General features: G+C 57.9%; 1 protein-coding gene and 1 long non-coding RNA gene across 3 annotated transcripts in view; one reads left to right on the forward strand and one right to left on the reverse strand.

Annotated features, from left to right (window-relative positions):
- Scn4a (sodium channel, voltage gated, type IV alpha subunit) overlaps positions 1–23,467 on the forward strand; it is a 44,608-nt gene that overhangs the window by 12,218 nt on the left and 8,923 nt on the right. Inside the window, exons 2-17 of one of the 2 annotated variants that reach the window (XM_005402177.2) lie at positions 2,089–2,753; positions 2,836–2,954; positions 3,080–3,169; positions 3,467–3,595; positions 4,047–4,138; positions 6,133–6,447; positions 7,408–7,471; positions 7,697–7,838; positions 9,127–9,336; positions 10,272–10,422; positions 13,147–13,385; positions 15,003–15,176; positions 15,902–16,258; positions 20,594–21,082; positions 22,698–22,833; positions 23,248–23,402. In XM_005402177.2, the coding sequence (XP_005402234.1) occupies positions 2,484–2,753; positions 2,836–2,954; positions 3,080–3,169; positions 3,467–3,595; positions 4,047–4,138; positions 6,133–6,447; positions 7,408–7,471; positions 7,697–7,838; positions 9,127–9,336; positions 10,272–10,422; positions 13,147–13,385; positions 15,003–15,176; positions 15,902–16,258; positions 20,594–21,082; positions 22,698–22,833; positions 23,248–23,402 (3,132 nt within the window). In that variant the 5' untranslated portion in view covers positions 2,089–2,483. Of the gene's footprint in view, positions 1–2,088; positions 2,754–2,835; positions 2,955–3,079; positions 3,170–3,466; positions 3,596–4,046; positions 4,139–6,132; positions 6,448–7,407; positions 7,472–7,696; positions 7,839–9,126; positions 9,337–10,271; positions 10,423–13,146; positions 13,386–15,002; positions 15,177–15,901; positions 16,259–20,593; positions 21,083–22,697; positions 22,834–23,247; positions 23,403–23,467 lie in introns of those variants that run through there. The other variant, XM_013503233.1, reaches the window with a different exon arrangement.
- LOC106146433 lies at positions 3,551–6,195 on the reverse strand. The gene is made up of 3 exons (XR_001230869.1): positions 6,120–6,195; positions 5,290–5,960; positions 3,551–3,624 (listed from the first exon to the last, which is right to left on the reverse strand). It is a non-coding gene; the product is annotated as an uncharacterized LOC106146433 (long non-coding RNA).

Consider the following 23,467-nt stretch of genomic DNA (forward strand, 5'->3'; position numbering starts at 1 on the left):
AAGGGAGCAGAGCACCAGCAAGTGGGTAGGGGTGGGAAGCCACACGGCCTGTGCCAATGAAGATAGCATGGCCAGAGAGCGGCGCCTGCGGGGACGGGTCCCTTGCTAAGGTGGGGTCACGTTGTAGCGGAACCACTGGGAAAGTTGTGAGTTTAGTGTTACGCCACTGAAGGGCTGAAGCAAGGCGGGGGGGGGGGGTGGCCAGGGTGTGCATCCGTGCACATGAGTGTACGTGTGTGAGTGTGTGTGAATGTGTGTGTGTCTGACGGGATCAGGTTTTTTTTGTTTTCAACAAATTTTCGGGATCAGATTTACGATTCTAGAAATGCAGATGGTGGATCAGAAGTGAATCTGGAGGATGGTGAAAGGGCAGGAGAGGAGTCAGGATGAAGCACAGTTTTGAAGGGAGAGGTGCGTGCCATACCGGAAAGAATCTTCCAGTGGTGTGGGAGCGGAAAGTGCAGGAGCCGGGACCGTGAGCGGCCGGAGCGTTGGGCCACATGTACTCTCAAGGAACAAGGCGGTGGGAGTGTGGGGTGCTCAGGGCGCTCAGCTGAGGGGAAACCCTGCGGCTTCTCGTCTCCTGGGGCCCTGTGACTCAGATGAGAGGGGGTTCTTCAAGGTCTGCGTTAAAGCTAGGCTTTGGCTCTGGATTTGGTGATTCCGCTGAGCCCCTGTGAGGGAGAGCAAGATCAGGATCAAGACCGTTGCCAGGTGGGGACCGTGAACTGGGTAGATCCCGCCAAGGCCATCTGGCAGGCCAGCGTCCTCACATGGTGACAAGCAGATGTGAGCGTGCAAGGGGTGGGCGACACAGAGGAAGGTGGCCAGCTGTGTGACAGGGCTGTGAGGGCCTGTGTGAGGGCCTGGGGTGTGCGACGTGTGTGCACACATGCCCGCTTGTGTACGCACGTGTGCGCTTACAACTCCACACACAGTGGCGTCAGCGAGCAGCTGAGGGACTGAGGGAAGCGGTGGGCAGGAATGAGCAGAGTCATCCCCTGGAAACACAACCCCCGGAGGCTGGCAGGGAGCAGCTGGGGAGCCAGGCACGGGCGTGGCCAGCTCTGCCCAATGGCATCCTCCCCATGTGCTGGCCAAGCCCGAGGAATACGCCTGCTGGCCGGGGCGGTGACCGGGCTGCTGTCGGCGCGGCCTGCGGGGGCTGCCTCTGAGGGTCTGTCCGAGCCCCGTTGTTAGAGGAGGTGGCAATGGGCTCGGGAACGTGGGCTTGTGAAGGCGGTACGTGACTGCACTGCGGTGGCGCCCCTGTGCCTGTCTGTGGCCATCCTCCCAGAGCCATTTTCAGCGAGTGACCCAGCACTGCCCTTCCACGGGGAACAGGCTGGGGGCGCTGGGCGGAAGGGGCCAGGGGCTTTCCCAGGAGACACTCCAGCCACACTCAGGCTGCAGAGTGTCCCGGTGCGTGACACTTTCCCCCACCCTGTGCTTGTAGGGACTGCCGGGCTAACACAGGCCCTGGGAGTCTCACCCGTCCCCATTGCGGTTGCCCGTCCCCTTGTTCCTGTGACTTTTCCAGTGCATCTTCCTCCTCTGTGCTAGCATCTGTAGCTCTCTTGACATGGCCCCTTACCCATATCCTGTCTTCCTGCTACAGCCCCCAGTCTGCCCCAGTATTCCCGGGGGTGGGGGTGTCGGCTCTCAGAGGCCACAGGATGAGCTGTTCAAACCCTCTCCAAAGCCTGAGGCCCTCCCTTCCTTCTCCCCTCTCAGAGCCCAACTCTAAGCACCTCAAAGATCAAGAAGAGAACTCCACGCCCCCACATTCCCCTTTTCCCTCCATCCAGGTCAAGGATGGCCAATGCAGGCAGTGATACCACATTCTTCAGATGTGCCCCTGGTAGACATTACTAATCAATCACAGCCATCTTTTTGCTGGAGTCTGGCTGAGACCTCAGTGTTCTCCACCCACATCTCCAGGTAGCTTGTATCACCCAATCCACATGGCTCCAAGATGAAATCCATTTGCCATTGGCGCATTAGGCTGATCCTGCAGAGCCTTTTGTCCCGGCCCACGTAGAGATCACATGGACACAATCAGCTGTGATTCTGTCTCTGTCCCTGTAGGCTGAAGCCATGCAGTTCCTAGAGCGTGAGCCCAGGAGGTACTGAGGGATTGTGGCGTTGCCCCAAGTCTCCAAGGCCGGGGAGGAGCTGCTTGGTTTGCTGTCGGTCTTGAAGGCGGCCCACCCCACTGCTGGGGAGAGTGCAGTGCAGAGCCGGGAGGGGGATGCTCTGCGCCCAGCACCTGTGCAGCAGTAGCAGCAGCTGGACCCTGCAGGCACATCTCCCAGTCCCTACAGGGCCTGCACACCCACCTCCCTGGCCCAGCCCCTGGGCAGGCAGGAGGTGAGGAGTGGACTGCAGGCCCAGGTGGAGTGACCACCCGGCACCTTGCAACTGCACACTGCAGCCGGCTGACTGTCTGCCGCTCGCCTGGCCCCTGAGCCCAGGATGCAAGGATGGCCAGTTCATCTGTGTCCACCGTACCCCTGGGCCCCCCGTGCCTGCGCCCCTTCACCCGGGAGTCCCTGGCAGCCATAGAGCAGCGGGCGGTGGAGGAGGAGGCCAGGCTGCTGCGGAATAAGCAGATGGAGGTTGATGAGCCCGAACGGAAGCCGCGCAGCGACCTGGAAGCCGGCAAGAACCTGCCCCTTATCTTTGGGGACCCCCCACCAGAAGTCATCGGCATTCCTCTGGAGGACATAGACCCCTACTACAGTGACAAGAAGGTCCGGGGCTGGGAGGGCTCCCTCTGTCTGTCCACTGTCCACCGATGTGTCCTCAGCCTCACAGGCTCTCTCCCTGTCTCAGACCTTCATCGTGCTCAACAAGGGCAAGGCCATCTTCCGCTTCTCCGCCACGCCTGCCCTCTACGTGCTGAGCCCTTTCAGCATCGTCAGGCGAGGCGCCATCAAGGTGCTCATCCACTCATATCCTGCACAAGAAGGAGAGGCGGGGAGGTTAGGGACAGGTGAAATGGGGTGCTCTGGGCCGGGAGACCCTCTACGGGCTCCTCGTCCCACCCCCTCCTGTACTTTCCTTGACCCGCCCCCACGCTATTCAGCATGTTCATCATGATCACCATCTTGACCAACTGTGTGTTCATGACCATGAGTGACCCGCCTCCCTGGTCCAAGAATGTGGAGTAAGTGCCCCCCCCCACCCCCGAGCCCTGGGGCACAGCCCTTCCTGGTTGTCTGCACCTCTGAGGGTGCTTAGTGACACTGCCTGTGACTTCCAGGGGAAGACACTACACGGTCACTATGACCCTCATCGGCTCCTACACCCTTGGTTGGGAGGTGCACGCTCTCACCCTCCCAGTGTCCTCAGCCCCTGGGTGCATATTTCGTCTCTGTGGCCCTCCCTCCTACAAGGTCTGTCACCGCCGCATATGCCCCTGCTCAGGTGACATGCTGGGCCCTGGCTGGCCCTCTCCCGCCAGGTACACCTTCACAGGGATCTATACCTTTGAGTCCCTCATCAAGATGCTGGCCCGAGGCTTCTGCATCGACGACTTCACATTCCTCCGGGACCCCTGGAACTGGCTGGACTTCAGCGTCATTTTGATGGCGTGAGCAAGGGCCTGAGGGCATCTTCAGGCTGGGGTGGGCAAGAGGAGGAGGTCAGGCTTCAAAGAGCTGTCATCCTCTCGAAGGGGTGAGCAGCAGGGGTGATTGGTTACTTACGCGGATGGTGCGTGGCACCATTCTCAGAGCAGCATCCCCGGGGTCTGGCTGGGAGGCTCTGCTGATGTCCCCTCCCGCACCCTGTAGCACGGGCCTGCATCTCCACAGCCCCCAGGCCCTCACTCACTGGGCGGCTGGGCTGCCTGTGCCACTCACCCGCACCAGCAGCACTGCCCTTGCACTGCCCTCTCCAATTCTTGGGCCCCCGTAGGAGCCTTGGGGGTGTTTGACCTACCCCCAACCCGCCATGGTAGCCCCAACTACAAGGATTCAGGAAGCCTTGTCCTGGGTCTGCCCCCCACGCACCCCAGCTCTGACACAGCCCCCACCCCCCAGGTATGTGACAGAGTTTGTGGACTTGGGAAACATCTCAGCACTGAGGACCTTCCGGGTGCTTCGGGCCCTGAAAACCATCACGGTCATCCCAGGTACTGGGAAGGAGGGGAGCTAGGCCTGCCACCACGCCCAGGCCTAAAACCTGACGCTCAAGTTCTAGGAGCCTGACCCAGGCTCACGACACTCCCAGGCTTGTGTTTGTGTAGGACACACACCACAGCCTGGATGCAGAAGGGCCCACGTGGCCAGAGAACAGTAGGGGCCTCCTCCCGAGGCTGGGCATTTGAGGGGCAGCGTAGCAAGGCGAGTAGGAGCATAGGATCTGGAGCCAGACAGCCTGGGTTCAATTTTCTCTATTACTTCCTGACATCGATCTTAGGCTTGTGGCATAGTTTGTTTGTGTCTCAGTACCATTACCTGTTAGAACAGTGCCACTCGCTGGGCATGGTGGCACATGCCTGTAATCCCAGCACTGGGGAGGCTGAGGCAGGAGGATCGTTGGGAGTTCAAGACCAGCCTGGGCTACAAAGTGAGCTCAAGGCCAGCCTGAACTGCATAGTGAGACCCTGTGTCAAAAAGACCAAAAATAAAAAAAGAAAGAAAGAAAAGAAAAAGAAAAAGAAAAAGAAAGAAAAAGAAAAAGAAAAAGAAAAAGAAAGAACAGTGCCACTCATTGGGTTGCTATAAGGATTCAATGCCTTAATAACCAAGAGGTGCTCAGAGCAGTGCCTGGGCTGTTATGTGTGCCCAGAAATGCATGTGGGATGATTCCAAAGTAATGAATGCATGGGGCTGGGGATTTAGCTCAGCAGCACAGCGCCTGCCTGGCAAGCGCAAGGTCGTGAGTTCAATCCTTGGTACCGGAAAAACAAACAAACAAACAAAAAAAAACAAAAAAGTAATGAATGCATCAAGAAGCACAACAACAAATAAAAAATAAAAAAAAGAAGCACAACATACAGAGGATCCAGTTCATCCAGCCCCTCAAAGCGCGTGCAGAGAGCTGGGGGTATAGGTCAGAGGAAGGTGCCTCTCTAGCATGAGGGAGGCCCTGCGTTCGATCCCCAGCATCATTTAAAAAAAAAAAAAACATGCAGACAAGTGAACTATACTGCAACGAGGCAAGATGATCTGAAAGGAATGGCCAGCGGGCAAGCTAAAAGCCCCGCGGCTCCTTCCAGGCCAGTGCCCTCTCCTGGGTGGAAGAAGGTGAGACGGGACTGGAGGTGCTCACAGGACCCACCTCACTTCACACTGGCCGCTGAGTCGAGGTCGCCAGCCCGTCCTCTGTGACAGGCTCCCGCATTCTCTGGGCTCAGGAGGGTTCCCAAAGGAGGCTGCTGCGCATTTGGTTTCCACACCAGGATAAGAGAGAGAGAAAGGCAAAGACACAATGATCAGACCCAAGGAAGAAGTTATGATCCTTCCATCGATGAGGATCGGCCCCTGGAAGCCCTGCCCTGTACCATTAGAATGGTTTATGTTTTTGTCTGTCCGAAGAGATCGAATGCAGTGATGTTTCTAGCTCTTCAGCCTAGAGCTTGTCAAAATAAATCCTGCTGGTCCTTGGGAACGAATAGTCATTATAAGAAAAAGGGTCCTTTTGAAAAGAATTTAAGAAAATACGGCATTAAAGTTTCTGTTTGCTTCTGCAGGACTTTGACAGAATTATCTATATAATGGCATTCTAAGAGCAAACTGTAGGGGCCAGGTTTCCCAAACATCATCAAGCCCCTTATTTAAGGGCCCCGGTTGGGAGATTAGAACTCTGTAGAACATACCTTGGGAGTGCTAACCTAGAGACATTTAGTAGGCCTCTCTGTGTGCTTCTGCATTCTTCCACAGGTCAGGCAATAGCCCACTGAGCTCAAAGTTCATTCGCTTAGTGGCTGAGAGTCCGTGGCAATTCCAAGGCTGCACGCGGAAGATGTGCTCAGAAAAGGGCGGGGTTTCTTTGGGAAGACTTCAGGGAAGCGGTGCGGCTTAGTCAGTCAAGCCTTGAGGATGGAGTAGGCAAAGGCTGGGGGCAGGGGCAGGGGCAGGGTGGGGCCCCATCCCTGCCAACGCTCTTACCGTCCACGGTCAGGGCTGAAGACAATTGTCGGGGCGCTGATCCAGTCGGTGAAAAAGCTGTCGGACGTGATGATCCTCACCGTTTTCTGCCTGAGCGTCTTTGCCCTGGTGGGACTGCAGCTGTTCATGGGAAACCTGCGGCAGAAGTGCGTCCGCTGGCCCCCTCCCTTCAATGACACCAATGCCACGTGGTACGGCAACGACACGTGGTACGGCAACGACACGTGGTACGGCAACGACACGTGGTACGGCAACGACACGTGGAACAGCCCCGACAGCTGGGCCAGCAACTATACCTTTGACTGGGACGCCTACATCAATGATGAAGGTAGGGGCAGGGGTGGGCAGGTAGGGACGGGCCTGTCCCGGCTCTAGGGCAACCTCTCATGTGACATAGGAATAGGGAAGGGACCTGAGTTTGAATCCATCCCTTCCAGCCCACACGTAACCTCTGGCTAGCCCCTCTGTCTCCCTGGCCCTCAGAGTGCTGGCTATGCAACTGAGATGCCAGTGCCTTCCTCAGGGGGTCAGTGTGCAGTGCGTGGTGGAGCACGCCTTCGATCCCAGCTTCTCAGAGGGCTGTGGTGGGAGGGTGGTACGCTCAAGGCCAGCCTGGGCAATTTAACCAGACCCCTGCCTCAAAAATAGAAAGAGGTTACTGTAATAACAAATGACAAATTGCTTTCACAGTCCTAAAGCTATCACTGCACAAAGTGAACGTCTGTAGTTGCTCTTTCCCTAATCGGCCACCTTGTTCTCCTTCGCCACGCCCTGTGCTCACACCCTGGCAAGGCCACTACCGGGCACCCACACACCACACACGTCCTGTTCACACACCCACGCTTCATGAGTACCCCCCCCCCCCCCGCACTGCCAACATTGGAAGAAGACACATGGGGTCTTCTTGCAATTTGAAAAAGTTACTCTTCTTCACCTAGCCCCTGGATTCTAGCTCCCGATTCTAGTCAGGGTCTGGCGCAGGTACATGGTAGCCCCAACACAAACGTACATACGTGTCCCTTCTGGCTCTCCTGGGGCCCCTGCTGAAGCCTGACCTTATAACCGTAGTAGGCACCAAGCCGACACCGCTAGGAGCTGAGAGCTCCTGGATTCTGTCTACCCAGAGACCTTGGAACTTGGACTATCTGTAAAGGAGTGGGAGGGACCCCCGGGAACATCCACCTGGTGTGTGGGGTGCACACAAAGCTGCCCGCAGGTGCGCAGTGGGCGCAGGTGCTGACTGTCCACATGGGTGACACGCCTTGCTTGTGACCTCTGCCTCCCATAGGGAACTACTATTTCCTGGAGGGTGCCCTCGATGCTCTGCTCTGTGGGAACAGCAGTGACGCTGGGTGAGTGGTGCTGGGGGTGGGCGGGGAAAAGGAGCCCCAAGGGTCCTGGAGGACGGGAGCCGACTGGGGACAGGGACCTGGGAGTGTAAGGAAAACCCATGGACATGGATGGAAGACTTTCCTGTTTGGGGGATACAGGATTGAGGGTATTTTTCCCTTGAGGTCCCCGTGTGTCCTCCGGCTGGAGTCCGCCATAGCTAAAGCCAGCCCCCATCCTATCCCCAGGCACTGCCCCGAGGGTTATGAGTGCATGAAGGCCGGGCGCAACCCCAACTATGGCTACACCAGCTACGACACCTTCAGCTGGGCCTTCCTGGCCCTCTTCCGCCTCATGACACAGGATTACTGGGAGAACCTCTTCCAGCTGGTACAGCTGCCCTACCCTGCCCTCCCACCCACAGCTACCCTGCCCTGTCCCCGGTGTCTCCTCAGGGCCTCATAGAGCCTCCCCGGATGGCCAAGCCCCCAGCTGGGCCGTCTCCTCTCCCAAACCCCACTAACGTTCCTACCACCTTTCGGAGACCTCTGACGCCCGCCACCTGCCCCGAGCCAAGTCACTGCTTCTCCGCTTTCCCCATCTTTGCTTATGAGCTGAGGTCTGAGGCAGGCACAGGCCGGACCCAGGAACCCCAGGTCTCACAGAAACCAGCAGGGCAGCTTGGAAACTCAGCTTCAGAAAAGGAATATGAAAGCCTCAACTCTGACCAAACACAGTTGCAGCTGACCCTCCCTCTGTCCCCATGGATAGAGTCAACCAACTGTGGATTGAAAGTATCTGAGAAGAAAAGAACTGTCTGTATGGAGCATGTGCAGACTTTTGGGGTCATTATTCCCTGAATAGTACAGTATATAGTACAGTATAACAGCTATTTCCCTAGCACTTACATCACATTACATAAGTAATCTAGAAATGATTTAAGGTGTAGGGAGGATGTGCCTAGTTTAGACACAAATACAGCATCATTTGATATAAGGGACTTGAGCCTTTGCAGATTTTTATATCCAAGGGGCTGCTGGAACCCATCCCAGTAGATACCAAGGGATGCCTATATTTAATGCCTGGTGTTTACAGGGCAGGCAGGTTGAGTGCCTTCTGACCCCTTCTAACATCCACGACATTTTTTTCTTGTTTTTCTTTTTTTTGAGACAGGGTCTTGCTATGCAGTTCAGACTGGCCTCAAGCTCACTTTGTAGCCCAGGCTGGTCTTGAACTCAAAAACGATCCTCCTGCCTCAACCTCCCGAGTACTGGTACCATCCTTCCAGGGTGGCGTGCACCACCACGCCCGGCCATGATGTTAACAATAACTGCAGTGATAGTAATAGCTACTATTTGTTGAGCACTCACTAGGTACCAGGCTCCGAGACAAAGGTAGGATTCAAGCTGTTCCCAAAGCCAGTGTTCACCATGCTCTACCCTAGATCTCAAGATGCCTAGCTGGAGTCCTTGGGCTCTTTGAGCAGGAATGCCTAGGACACCAGGAATGCCTAGGTCTGAGGTATACCTTTTAAAATTCTGCAGAATGTGCCCTAGCCTGCTTCAAAAGCACTCAGCTCCTCAGGCTCTGTAAGGGATCCTCTTCACTGGGTGATGAGTGTGCGGTGGGGTCAGTAGGTGCCATGGGATCCCCTCCCTCCTTCTTTCCCCACCTCCAGACTCTCCGAGCAGCCGGCAAGACCTACATGATCTTCTTCGTGGTCATCATCTTCCTGGGCTCCTTCTATCTCATCAATCTGATCCTGGCAGTGGTGGCCATGGCGTATGCTGAGCAGAACGAGGCCACCTTAGCCGAAGATCAGGAGAAAGAGGAGGAGTTTCAGCAGATGCTTGAGAAATTCAAAAAGCAACAGGAGGAGCTGGAGAAGGTATGACCATGGGGCGGGGCTAAGGACCGAGACACGCCCCCGGCCCTGGGCCTGGGGTGCTTGGCCACTGGGTTCTCCTGGGTAGACTGAGGGCGACAGGGAAGCATGGGATGGGGGAAAGAGGAGGTCCCAGGCTGGGGGCTTTGGTGGAATGGTGCCATCCAGGCAGTACAGCGGACCCTCGAGTTACAACGGCCTGACACATGAACAACTTGGGTTATGACCGGAATTTTAGTTTTACAACCAGAGTCTTGACTTACAACCCGAGTACCAGCTGCCTGTGCCTCCGGGTGGTCTCAGATACAGAGTTAACCCTTGAAGAGCTCTGGAAGGAACATTACAGCGTCCTCTCCTGTGAACCACACAATTGAGGAGTCCTGGGCCAAGGTCTCTCTGAGGACACTGAGGTCCGCCTGTATACAGGACAGGGACTCTGACGGCTGTGTAGAGGAGCTGAGCCTTCAGCGGACAACTTGAGTCACAGCCAGCCCTCGGGAGCGAGTTGAGGTCATAAGTCAAGGGTCCACTGTACTGTGCTTCTCTGCTTTGTGCCTCAGTTTCCTCAGCAGTACTAAGGAATCTAGAGTCATGAAAACTGAAGGGTCCTCCAGCTTAAAGACCTATGGCTTTGTGCTTCTTTACAGGCCCTGGCTGAGGGAGACGCAGGTCCCCATGCAACTGCAGGGAACAGTTGCCCATTTTCTCAGTCTCACGAGGTGTAGAGTCAGTCAGGGCCTCAGAGAGTTGAGGGTCTTCAGGGATGAAGGTTCTCAGTCACTTGGTCCCTACCTTGTCACCTGATCCCACTGAAGCCCTTCCCCACCTGCACAAGCCAGGAACGGCGCTGTCGTCCTGAAGGACTCTGCAAGAGGCTCTGAGAGTCCATGAGTCCGTCCCCTGACTCAGGGCTGGACCTCACAGCTATCCCCCCACAGGCCAAGGCCGCGCAGGCTCTGGAAGGTGGGGAGGCAGATGGAGACCTGGCTCCTGGCAAAGACTGCAATGGCAGCCTGGACACGTCTGGGGAGAAGGGGCCGCCGAGACCGAGCTGCAGTGCAGACAGCGCCATCTCAGATGCTATGGAAGGTGAGTGCCCTGCACCCCAAATCCTTCTACTCTGCCTGTCCTGCCCCCCAGGCCACTCAGCCTCCTTAGAGGTAGATGGCGTCTGGCTAGACCCAGCTTCAGGAGAGCAGTAACTTAATATTGGCATCGAAGAAATGAACTGTGATAAATATAGTGCTGTCTTAACCTGGCCCAGTTCTGACTGTAAGGCCAGGCGGCTGTAAGAACTAGGGGCTTCCGGGAGGGCCTTGGGGGCTGCCAAGGCAATGGGGAAGGACAGGCTAATAATACTAACCAGGAAGGCTGGCTGTTCCGGAAACTGGAGAGCCTGCTGCTCCCGCAGTGTTCTTTGGGTAAAAGTTGAAAGTCAAACGTTCAGTGGCCTAGGTAGAATCACAAGCTACCTGCATGCCCAGTATCACCCCCAAGTCCCAGGAAGAGAGCAAGGGTACCGTGGCGGAGGAAGGGTGGGTAGGCAGAGGGATGGATGGGCTGAGAGATGGAAAGATGGCCGAGGGAAAGAGATAGCTGGGTGTACTGATGGGGGTCAGGAAGGAGGGAGCAAGGGAGGGAAGAGTGAGCTATGAAAGGTGGGGAAAAGACAGGAAACAGGACACAGGGAGGACAGCAGAAAGGAGCTCTGACCTGGAGGAGCGATCCGGCCCCTCACCAGGCCAGCTTGCCTTGGGTCGAAAACCGGGAGTTGGGGGACCTTCAGGACTTTGCAGACCCCTCCCGGGCACCATCTTACCCAGCCTTGCACGGTGCATTCAGGCGGTTGTGTGCCCTGCCAGAGAATGTTCCAAGTCACCCTGGCCCCTCACCCCCGCCCTTGCCGGGGTCTGTCTGTATGAGAAGCTCTAGGCCTCAGACACTGGGTCACCTCGGTATCATGGCGGTGGGGCTGGAGGCGGGCGAGGGCACCGTCAGATTAGATTCACTGCCAATCTTTGCGAAGGCGCAGTTTTCCGCGTCCTGGGCAGGGGTGGGGTCACACCCACAGTGTCCATGAGGCTGCCCCCCATTCCAGTCCCTTTTCTTTGCCTACAGAGTGGGTGGCGCTAATAGTATTCACCTTATAACTCCCTGGTGATCAAGTCAACGAGACCAAGCCTAGGCTAGGCCACTCCCAGAAGCCAAAGCAGCCAGGTAGAGGAGCAGCCGCATCCCACGGTCCTGACAGCCCACGGCTTCCGGGGGAGGAAAACGGGGAGTTTCCAGAAAGCCCCTCTGGAAAGAAAGGAGGGGGTCTGGCTAGGGACAGTCTGGAGGAGCTGGCAACACTGGCAGAGGGGAGAGACAATCTTCAGGGGGCTCTCGGTCTGCTCCCAAGAAGCTTGTGAGTCTGAGACCTGACCCCCTAGTGCGAGCTCCCTCCTTTGCTTGAGGCCTCTGGAACCCAGCCAGAGTCAGGGCTTCTCTCCTGCCAGGATCCCAGCCGTTGGAAGCTGGCCGCGATCCCAGTGAGCCAGAGCTCACCACGTAGGGCTTTGTGTGGTGTGCCAAGTAGGCGGGGCGTGAAGGAGCCCATCACAGCAGGGCCTGGGTAAGGCTTCCAGAGAGGAGGCCCTTGGAAGGGCTTGGCTACCAGGGCAGGGTCAGCGTGGGCATGTGGGGGATTGTGGGGACAGGCCTTGCCGTGACACTGAGAGGGGCTTGGAGAAGGCCTTCTAGAGGGCGGGCTTGTGAGATGCAAGGCCCAGAGGGCCAGGACTTGAAGGCGCAAGGTTGTGTGAGTGGAGCTGATAGGGAAGGGAGTACAATGAAGGCAATGGGATTTGGAATAAACTGTGTTAACTTTCCCTCACTGGGGGGCTGGGGATTTAGCTCAGTGGCGCAGCGCCTGCCTGGCAAGCACAACGTCATGAGTTCGATTCCCAGTACCAGAAAAAAATAAACAAACAAACAAACAAACAAAAATTCTATATCTTCTTAGAACAATATATTAACAAAATTAATCATTGGGGGCTGGGGATTTAGCTCAGTGGCACAGCGCCTGCCTGGCAAGCACGAGGTCATGAGTTCGATTCCCGGTACCTGAAAAAAACCAAAATAAAAAAAAAACTTTCCCTCACTGGGATAAAATACCTGACATGAGCAACTTAAGAGGAGAGTGTTGTTTTTTGGTTTTTTTGGTTGGAAGGTTGGTTGGTTGAGACAGGGTCTCACTCTGTAGTCCAGGGTGCAGTCCTTGAACTCGCTACCCTCTTGCCTCAGCCTCTTGAGTTCTGAGGTACCTACCCCCATGAGGCGGGACTTATCTTAGCTCACAGTTTCAGAGGCTTCCATCCATCTTGGCTGGTCCCGTTGCTGTGTGCCTGAGGAGAGACAGAATCGTGACAGAGCAAAGCTCCTCACCTCAGGGCAGCCGGAGGCAGAGAGCCAGGGGAAAGGCAGAAAGTCAGGGGCCAGGAAGCAGATGTGCCCTTCAAAGGCGCACACACCCTGTCCACGACCTACTTCCACCTCCTAACCGCCCACTGAGCTAAAGGGCTCGTCAAAGGCCTAGCCCACCGGTGAGGTTGGTGGCCTCCTGATCCGGTCACCTCTCGCAGCTTCACCCCTGAACACTGCTGCACTGGGGATCCACCCCTCAATAGTGAGTCTTTCGGGGACTCTTTGCAGCTAAACCACAGCACAGGCTGTGCTGGCAGCTGGGATGCTGAGAGGTGGAGCGTGGAAGGAGGGAGCAGAGGGCTGGGTAGAGAAGTTCTTAGCAGGCTCCTGTCCCAACCCTGCTCCTAGAGCTGGAAGAGGCCCACCAGAAGTGCCCGCCGTGGTGGTACAAGTGCGCGCACACGGTGCTCATATGGAACTGCTGCGCGCCCTGGGTGAAGTTCAAACGCATCGTCTACCTGATCGTCATGGACCCCTTCGTGGACCTGGGCATCACCATCTGCATCGTGCTCAACACGCTCTTCATGGCCATGGAGCACTACCCCATGACAGAGCAGTTCGACAACGTGCTCTCCGTGGGCAACCTGGTAGGGGGGCGACGAGAGGAGAGAGTGGCGGTGTGGGGGCAGGGTGGCATGAAGCAGCAGGAGCCGGCGGGGCTGCCCGGGCTGTGCACAAATTCAGAGCCCCACAGAGGGCGTGGGGACAGCTGGGGCTCCCAGCATCTGAGGGGGTGAGTGTACGAGGGAGAAAGCGTGCAGGGGACTGTGAGACATGGAGTTGGGGCTTTAGGGTTTTTGAGGGCAGAGGGCATGAGCTGAGGTGCTGGTCTCTTGGGCGGCTGCGATTCAAGCCAGCTCTGGAGATGGGGGTGGGGAGGCGGGCCCATGGGGACCGGGTGGGGGTGGGTGAGAGGTTTCTCCACTCTTGTAGGTTGTCACAGGCCTGAAGGGGACCCAGGGTCCTGACGTACCCACAGGCACCCACGTCCAGGAGGCCCCAGCTCACGCCAGCCCCCAGGGGGCGGTGTCCCCCATCTCCAGCCCGGCCAGGCCACTCCCTGCTCCAGCCCTTTGCTGCTCGGCTATTGTTGACATGCACTGATCCGCTCGCTTATCCCGGCCGTTAGGAGCATTATCACCTCGTTGCCAGCCCCGGCGGAGCCTGACAAAGGAAAAGCCGCCGCCTCCTCCAGCCCCACCCCACCCTTCCCAAGCCCCTTTGCAGTTTTTCAGCATGGCAGCTGGGCGCGATGCTCCCCCACCCCCAAGGGAGAGGCAAGCTCGGGAGAGTAAGATGGGACTGGGGCAGGACCGAGACGTGACGGGGGGCACAAAAGTCAGGCTCTGGACTCTCCAGCCCTCGAGGCAGGCATATTTATCTCACGGATGCCCGGCGTGGCCATGGCCAGGCTGGCCCCGGAGGCCAAGGGCGTGCTCTGGACTCGGGGCACAGCTGCTGCAGTGTGCATGACGGGCAGGGCCCACCGCCTGCCCACTCCCTGCCCCCACTATGCGGCAGTCTGGGCGCCTGCCATGGCCAGGCACAGCTCCTGGGAGGGCTCAGCATGTGCCCAGGCTCACTGTGACCCCAGGGCAGCTGGTGCCTGCACGATGGGGGTCATGCCCACGGAGCTCTCAGAGGCTGGGCAACCCCCAGAATCAGCGAGGCGGCTCTTCTCACCAGTTCTGTCCCTTTGGGCCCCTGCCCTGCCCTGAGTCCACTGAGGTGGGTTAGGTTCTCGGACTGGACCCAGGAGAGAGGCTCGGGGTACAGAGGCAAGAGCCTGCAGCCTGGGAACTGTGCAGAGAGGCCGAGACCTGGCTGCGGACCTCCGTGAGCGATGAAACAAGCGTGATAATCCCTCCCACCTTTGTAGAGATGAGGATACCGATGAGGGTCACAGCGTAGACCAGGGTGTGCACCAGGAATGTTGAATACGGTGCCTGGGTCAAGGACCCATGAAGTTAAGCGACTTGCCCGTGGTCACTGCATTGTGGCTACCTCTGCGTATGGCATGGGCCTGGCATCTGACACTCAGATACATACACATGGGCCATGGGTTCCACCCCCCGCCTCGCTCACTGCCCTGGACCACTTCCCCCCTACTTTCCAAAGCCTCTGCCAAAAGGTGTCAGAGGGTGGGAGACTCCTAAGGCGCTGTGCTTCCTGAGGCGCGGTGACAGGGCCCCACCCACCCGCAGGTCTTCACGGGCATCTTCACCGCGGAGATGGTGCTGAAGCTGATCGCCTTGGACCCCTACCAGTATTTCCAGCAGGGCTGGAACATCTTCGACAGTATCATTGTCACCCTCAGCCTGGTGGAGCTGGGCCTGGCCAACGTGCAGGGGCTGTCTGTGCTCCGCTCCTTCCGCCTGGTATGAGAGACCCACGGGGCCAGGGGCTAAGAAGGAGGTGGGAGGAAAACCCCAAGAAGCCACAGGGCTGGAGATGAGCCTCTCTGGCCTGTGCGTACCACTTGGCCTGTGTGCATCTTTCTAATCTGTAAACAAGGTGAAAGGGAGGCCCCCTCCTATCGGGTACCAGGCTGAAAGTCCCAGGAGCTGACACTGGATGACCTGGGCAGCAGCACAGCCGGGACTCCAGTGCTACCTCACAGGCCTGAAAACAGAGGCTCAGCAGCTCATTAATGTCCACCTGGGACCTCAGAGCTAGTCTTTCCTCTAGCCCATAAGGATTAGGTACATTATTTTTTAAAACTTTGTGATGAAACCTTTCATGTGTATGAAAAAATATAGACAAAAGCTAGAAGTACCTACCACCCAGCTCCAACAGTTATCACTGTTCTACAGTTTCTCTTTCACCCTCTACTGTTTTTACTGGTGACAGGGGAGTGTGTTAAAGCAAATCCTGACATGCAGTCTCACTTGTAAATGCGTTAGTCTGTGTCCTTTACAGAGAGAGACTTTTTTAAGCACCTCGGCAGCAGGGGCGGTAGGGTATAAATGGCCCCATTTACCAGAGGCCAACTGAGGCTTCAGACCACCCAGAGAGTAGAGCTTGAGGCTCTTCCAAATTGTTGTTTCTCCCGAGGCTTTGGCTCAGGGAGTCCCCGGGCCTTAGGTAGCCTTGCTCTCCCCAGCTCCGGGTCTTCAAATTGGCTAAGTCCTGGCCCACGCTCAACATGCTCATCAAGATCATCGGCAACTCAGTGGGGGCCCTGGGCAACCTGACACTGGTGCTGGCCATCATCGTGTTCATCTTCGCCGTGGTGGGCATGCAGCTGTTCGGCAAGAGCTACAAGGAGTGCGTGTGTAAGATCGCCGCGGACTGCAGCCTGCCCCGCTGGCACATGCATGACTTCTTCCACTCCTTCCTCATCGTCTTCCGCATCCTGTGCGGGGAGTGGATCGAGACCATGTGGGACTGCATGGAGGTGGCTGGCCAGGCCATGTGCCTCACCGTCTTCCTCATGGTCATGGTCATCGGCAACCTGGTGGTGAGTGCCCCTGGCCAGCTGGCTTCCCCACCTTCGCCCAAGAAGTGTACAAGGTGTGTGCAGCCCCTCTCCCGCCTTTCCATCAGACTGCGTTTGAGGGTCTTATTCCTAGTAGGTAAAACCATAGGAAATTGCTGGCATTTGATTATTTTCTACTCCCCACCCCCCTCCCAATGGCAATTTACATAAAACTGCTTAAGAATCACCCGGAGTTAAGACAGGTATGGTGGGGCATGGCTGTAATCTCAGCACCTGGGAGGCTGAGGCGGGAGGATCACTTCGAGATCGAGTTTGAGTTCGAAGCCAGCCTTGGCTACAAAGTGAGCTCGAAGTCAGCCCGAACTGCATAGCGAGACCCTGTCTCAAAAAGATTTAAAAAAAAAAAAAAATCATCTGGAATTTCTTAAAACATGGATTCCTGGTCCCACCTCCAGAGAATCTGATTCAGCAGCTCTAGGCCAGAGCCTGGGAATCTGCATTCCAGACAAACTCCAGGCGTGGCCTTGGGAATCAAGCCTTAGGTAGGTAGTACGTTGAGGAAAGTAACACGGTGATGAATAAGACAGAACTGCATGACAATCCCCGCTTGCATTGGAGCTGTCAGCCTGAACCCATGGCTATCTCTAGCCAGGTGGGAATTTCTAACTGTCACATAGGAGAAAAACAACAGGTGCCCATGAGCCCGGGGTGATGGAGCACACCTGCAATTCCAGCACTCAGGAGGCTGAGACAGGAGAATGGTTGAGTTCAAGGCCCACCTGGGCCATGCAGCAAGACCCTGTCTCAGAAAAGCAAAAAATAAAAAATGAAAACTAATAGTACTTCATGAAGGTGCTAGGAAGCCTGGCCGTACGAGTACACAGAAAGTCACAGTGTGGGGTGCGACTGGGCCCTGAGTCTCTTGGTTTTCTCCTACCCTCTCACCCTCCTCTGACCTGGGTTTGTGAGCCCAGGCTCTGGAAAAAAGAAGGAGGTCTCCAGGGTTGGGAGAACGCAGAGATGACATCCAGAGCTCCGCCCGTTCTGCCCCTCTCTGTGGCGCGGGGCGTGGTGTGTGAGGCTCTGCTCCACAGGAGAGGCGAGCGCGAGGTGGGGACAGGCGCCGGGGTCCCCCGGCTGGCACTTTTGTGGCTGGCGCCATGGATGTGTCTCTCCTGACCATGCCGACCCTGGCCCTTCCTCTTTGTGGGGTGGGAGTTGGGGAGTCGCTCCTGTTGGCGCCCTGGAGCACCGGACCCAGCTGCCCCGCGGTAGCCAGCACTGGCCTGGGCAACGGGGGGTGGAACACATGGAAGTCCCCACGCTCCGCAAGGGCCTGTGGAATCCTCGGGCTGCTGGGTCAGCGCTTCTCAGATATCGCTGAGCTCCGGCTGGGGGCAGGGGCAGCGGGGGGCGGGGGGGTCACCTCGGCTGAAGGAGGAGACGTGGGGCAGCTAGAGAAGAGGGCCCGGGCTCGCTGTCCCTGACACGGTGGCACCTGAGGAGTGGAGAGATGGGGAAGGTGCTGAGGCTGAACTTCGGGCCAGGCTCTGAGCAGAAGTCTGGGGGTATAAAGAATTTATAGAGGGTTTCTGTCTCTGTGGTGGATACTCAGAAATGTTTTTGCCACTTGCTCACTGGGAGAACTTGAGCAAGAAATCTAGCCTTGTGGGCCTTGGTTTTCTCACCTGGAGAATGGGGATGCTAATTCTTGGGACGCTGACCGGGAGTGGCCGTGAGGATTGCATGATGCACGGCTCGGTGCTTAGCAAGGCACTTGGTACCCGAGGCCAGCAGAGGGGAGATACTCCAGGCAAGCGGCTCTGTGTTAAAAATTGCTGTAATAACATTGGTAGCTCCTAAAATTGGGGAGATGCCCTTGCTGGGGGCACGGAAGGGAGGCAATGGTCCTTGCCACTGGCAAAATGCTTCTGTGTCAGTTTTAGGCCTTTGCCATGCGCCAGTCCCCGTGCCCAGGGCTTTTGGTGTATTGTCCCTAATCCTTCCAGCAACCCTATGAGGCAGGTAACGCTGCATCCGTGGCCTGAAGGAGGCGCTGCCAGCGCCAGCTGGACCGACCCAGGGCTGGAGCCTGGGTCTGTGACTCCAGTAACCACGCGGCCACTGAGAGCAGCAGCGGTAACACTGCTCGCCTCGACATCAGCAGTGCCCGGGCAGCGCTGCGCCTTTGCTCAGTCTCTCCCCCACTCTGAGTGTGCGGCCTGTATTTGCGCACTTGGCCCCACCCGCCATCCACAGGGGCGGCGCTGGTTGGCCTGTTTCCCACCTGAGGAAGCAAAGGCGTGGGGAGGTAACTTAGTGATGAATGCAGGATTCGAACCCACGGGATCTGGCTCCAGAGTCTGCAGCCGCTGTGCCACACTGTGTGTTTGCCATCGCTCCTCCCACACACACTCAGGCACACTCACATGTGCACACTTGCACATGCGTGTACACACACACACACACAGACACACACACACAGACATTTTCTCCCAGCCCAGCTCTGTGGCTCTTCCAGTTTGCTCACAGGGAGCGCAGTGGCCCAGGGAGGCGGAACACTCAGCTCCTTGGGCACTGTCCCCTCCCGCCCTCCTCCCCAGGCTTCAGAGAAGCAGGTGTCTGCCAGCGGGCACCAGGGCACCCTTCCAAGGAGGGTGGGGACCTGTGCCCCCTGCATCTGTGGTACTTGGTCACCTCCTCTGGGTTATGGTGGAGAAGAGGAAGTGACTGGGTCACAGGCACCCCACCCCACCCCCGAGCCCCCCGGGGAACATGACCTCCATCTCCCTCCTCTCCTTTGCCCCCCTCCTTTGCCCGAGGAGGCTATTTCTGGCCCAGGCAGGAGCCGTGTGCAAACCCTGCTGACCCAGAGAGCAGCTAATTCCCATCTCAGATGTGTTTCTGGCAACTGGATGCCTCCTCCCCAAAAGAGGGAGAAGGAAGCCTAATAAATGCGGGTGGGGCCAAGGCAGAACGGGAGCTAGAGGGCACGGTGTGGGTGTGGACCTCCCCCCAGCGCACTCTGTCCAAGAGGGTTTGAACATGGTACTTTAAAGATACTGTATTTGCATGACAGTCCAGACAATGACAAGAAGACCTTGAAGGACACTGGTCCAGCCAGACAGTGAGGCACGTGGAACCGGGGGGTCAAGGGCACAGCCTCACACACGAGGGCCCCGGTCACTCACGTCCATTCGCAGGGGTGCCCCGCCCCCACCCTGAGAGTGAGAACCGGGCTGCGCCTTTGGCTGACGGGGCCGGCACCGCCCCCAACCAGCTCCACCTTTCTCCCACCATCCAGGCCCTCGTGCATGGTGCAAGGAAGGACTGCCGCACCCTGGCGCTCTGCGGATGCCATTCACATTGTAGTGTGAAGCAAACTGTGCCCCCTAAGAAGGTCCAGTGACCGGCAGCCTGGTTCTCATTCTGACTGTGCTGTTTGTCCCACAGCAAATCACTCTACCATTCTGGGACTCAGTGTCCTCATCTGTAAAACGAGAGTTCATGCTCTTCACTGTACCTGGTACAGTTTTCCATTGCACACATAATACCAACCAACCTGCCCTGGGCAGCTGTTCTTATATCAATCTATTAATTGTCACAACAGTGTGAGGAGTGCTGAAATCATCCCCATTTAACAGATGAGAAAACTGAGGCATGGAGCAGTGAAACAGCTTGGCTCAGGACAGACAGCTAGTAAACTGGGGTTCAGAGCCAGCCTGTGCATCCGGTACCTTATCGTCATGCAAACCCACAGTGTTGTATTTGTCTGATCACACATCTGTCTTCTCTAAGCTGTGGACTCCTAAGGCCTCTTGTTCCCCCTCAGTGTCAGGAGCTCAGTAATTGTCTGTCCACTGGAAAATAAATTGTGGGAAGGGGATGGGCGGAGGGTGACCGGTAGCCGTTAGTCCCCGTCAGTAGAGAGGAGAAGGTAACCAAGGGTAGGTGCGGTAGGGAGTCCCAAGGGGAGGAAGGGGTGAATAGCTGCTATTTTAGGTTCCCTTCCAGAGCAACAGGGTCAGAGCTGAGCGCGGGGTCTGAGAAGTCCCATTTAACAGATCAGGAAAAAGACTCAACGGTTAAGAGCCCAGCACATGCTAGAGGCTGGGAGACCTGAGCCCTGCTCTGTGTTCTGCACCCCCTGACAGCGGAGGTAGAGGACAGAGCCACAGAAAGACCCCTTGTCACCCAGGGCGCCTCCCCAGAGCTTGCCACTGCCCCGGGCTGCTGAGCTCTTCCGGAAGCCCAAGCCTTAGTTCCCACATCTGCAAAGCGGGATGGTAACATCAGTGCCCTCTCCACCCCAGAGCCCCGGAGGCTGCCTGAGACTCTCCCTGCCTTGTTCGCCAGGTCCTGAACCTGTTCCTGGCCCTCCTGCTGAGCTCCTTCAGCGCCGACAGCCTGGCAGCCTCAGATGAGGACGGGGAGATGAACAACCTTCAGATAGCCATCGGGCGTATCAAGTGGGGCATCGGCTTTGCGAAGGCCTTCCTCTTGGGGCTGTTGCATGGCAAGGTCCTGAGCCCCAAGGAGATAATGCTCAGCCTCGGGGAGCCCGGGGGCACTGGAGAGGCTGGAGAGGTGGGGGAGAGTGCCCCCGAGGACGAGAAGAAGGAGCCGCCCCCGGAGGAAGGGGACAAGGATCTGAAGAAGGACGACCACATCCTGAACCACGTGGGCCTGGCCGACGGCCCGCCCTCCACCATCGAGCTGGACCACCTCAATTTCATCAACAACCCCTACCTGACCATCCAGGTGCCCATTGCCTCCGAGGAGTCCGACCTGGAGATGCCCACCGAGGAGGAAACGGACACATTTTCGGAGCCTGAGGATGGCAAGGTGAGCCTATCCAGAGTCTGGCTAGAGGGGCTGGGGGCCAGATAAACCTGGCTTCAAGTTTTTGTGTGACCTCGGGCAAGTCACAAATCCTTTCACCCTCAGTTTCTCCGTGTGTAAAACGGGGGTGATGATGCCCACCACGTGACATCGATGTGCGCATGCGTGAGGTGCTGTGCGCTAAGAGTTTTGTAAAAAAAGACTGGTTACGGTCAACCAGGCCAAAACGCCGCCTTGACCCTCTTACCAGCAGGTGGCGCTCTTGGACAGGACGGCTTATCCATGGCGCCTAAGAGGCCTCCCTTAAACCCCTCTGAGTTTGAAGCCTCAGGTCCTTGCACAGTCATCCGCCTCCGCGTAGACCCCACCTGGAGCTGGTACCAGCCTTCCAGCGGGTCAGGTCCAGCCCGGAGGCTCTGAGGGGAGGAGCTATGGGGCTAAAGGAAGTTGGGGACAAAGACAGCAGGGAGCTGCGGCGCAGCCCCAGGATGGGAACCTGACCCCAGCCGGGCCCACTGGACCCTGGTGAACTTTGTCCTGGAAGCTCTTGACTTCTTATTCTCCCCAAATATGTGGCATGGTGACTTACCAGGGGCCCGAGTGCCTGCCGAGCTATAAATACCCCAGGCAGCTGGCACCGGACCTGGACCTCGATAGGAGGAACTCGGTGGGGGAGGCGCTAAGAACACCAGGCCCGAAGCTCTGGGGAAGGCTGAGAGTGGGATCTCTCTGAAGGGAGCTGGGCGGAGCACAAGGGGGAGCCCAGGTGCGCAGGGGAGGCAAGCGGCTGGGCGGATACTGGGGCCAGCCGAACACTGCCTCAGTTTCCCTTTCGTCAGCTGGTAACAAGAATGCCTTATCTTTGGTTTTCTGGCCACGGCTGTGGCTGCAGAGCTGCCCTCACCACACCCGCCCCCAAACCGCCCAATCCACCGTCCCCTCCGGGGGCCTCACCCCCAGCAGGGTAGGGGCTCCTTGCAGAGGGGAGGCAGGGTCTGAGAAGCCGCGGGCAGCGCCAGGAGGAGGAGGGAGGAGGCCCGGCCAGGACGGAGCAACAGCCCCACCCCCGCGCTGATCAAGTTCCCTTGGCACCCAACTGGCGCCTCAGTAGGGGAAAATTTTCCATCCTTTTCGGATCCTTCAGCCAAACAGATCCCGGGGTGGGAGGGCCAGGGTTCTGGGGGCGCCAGGGGTCTGTTTTGTGTGGGTTGTGGCGCCCAGCCCCGTCGTGACCCCTTTGCTCACCTCCATATCCTCAAAAGTCCTTCCAGGCCTCTTTCCTCCCCTGGCCCCTTCGTTCTCCCAGGCCTCCAGCCCACCGAGCCGCTTCCAGCCGCCCCCACCCGGATTCCCCGTCAGCCTCTCCCTCACCTGAGGCCCGCACCGTCTCCTCACCCCCTCGTTGCCCCTTCTCAGGCCTCGCATGTCCTGCGGGGAGGACAGAGGCCGCCTTGTCCCCGTGGGCTTCTGCAGGGGTCCCCCAGCACGGAGGAATGAATGCGTGCACCTGCCCCACTCCCTTCTCCTCTCCCTCTGATCGCCCCTCCTGCCCCACCTGGCGGGAGGAGGAGAGGGTCTTTTGGGGCCCAGGGGTCACGTGCCCCTGTGGCCCCTGCAGAAGCTGCCGCAGCCCCTCTACGATGGGAACTCCTCCGTCTGCAGCACTGCTGACTACAAGCCCCCCGAGGAGGACCCCGAGGAGCAGGCCGAGGAGAACCCTGAGGGGGAGCAGCCTGAGGAGTGCTTCACCGAAGGTGAGGGCGAGCCAGCGCGCAGCACCCTCACTTGGCCTGGGTGTCCCTGTGAGAGGCAGGCCGTGCCAGGGCTAGAGGAGGCCGTGCAAAAGCAGGTGGCCTTCCTCCCTGACGCTGCTTTCCCTGCCTCTCCCTGGGCATGAACCGGCTCCTGGGCCTGTGCTAAGCTGAGTGACCTGCCGGGGCGAGGTGGGGAAGGGGGACAGCGGGCCTGAGCCTGCTGCAGAGCACCTTTCCTCTGTGCCCTCCCCTGGCAGGGGTGGCATGGGTGGAGCGGGCTGTGGAGGGGGCACCTGAGCCCCCCCCACGCACCAGATGGAGCCAGATGTGGACGAAGGGGCTCTGGGCCTGGCGGGCGGTGAGGTGGAGGCTGTAGGGGGCAGCCACGTGACGTGGGCCCGACCTGCTCCCCAGCCTGTGTGCAGCGCTTCCCTTGTCTCTACGTGGACACCTCCCAGGGCCGAGGGAAGACGTGGTGGACTCTCCGCAGGGCCTGCTTCAAGATTGTTGAGCACAACTGGTTTGAGACTTTCATTGTCTTCATGATCCTGCTCAGCAGCGGGGCCCTGGTAGGCACCTCCCCAGGGGGCAGGGCAGGGACAGACCCACGTCCCAGGCCGCAAGGAGTCCCCCC

This window comes from Chinchilla lanigera, unplaced genomic scaffold (genome assembly GCF_000276665.1).
Source record: "Chinchilla lanigera isolate Chin_1 unplaced genomic scaffold, ChiLan1.0 scaffold00077, whole genome shotgun sequence".
Taxonomy (NCBI): Eukaryota; Metazoa; Chordata; class Mammalia; order Rodentia; family Chinchillidae; genus Chinchilla; species Chinchilla lanigera.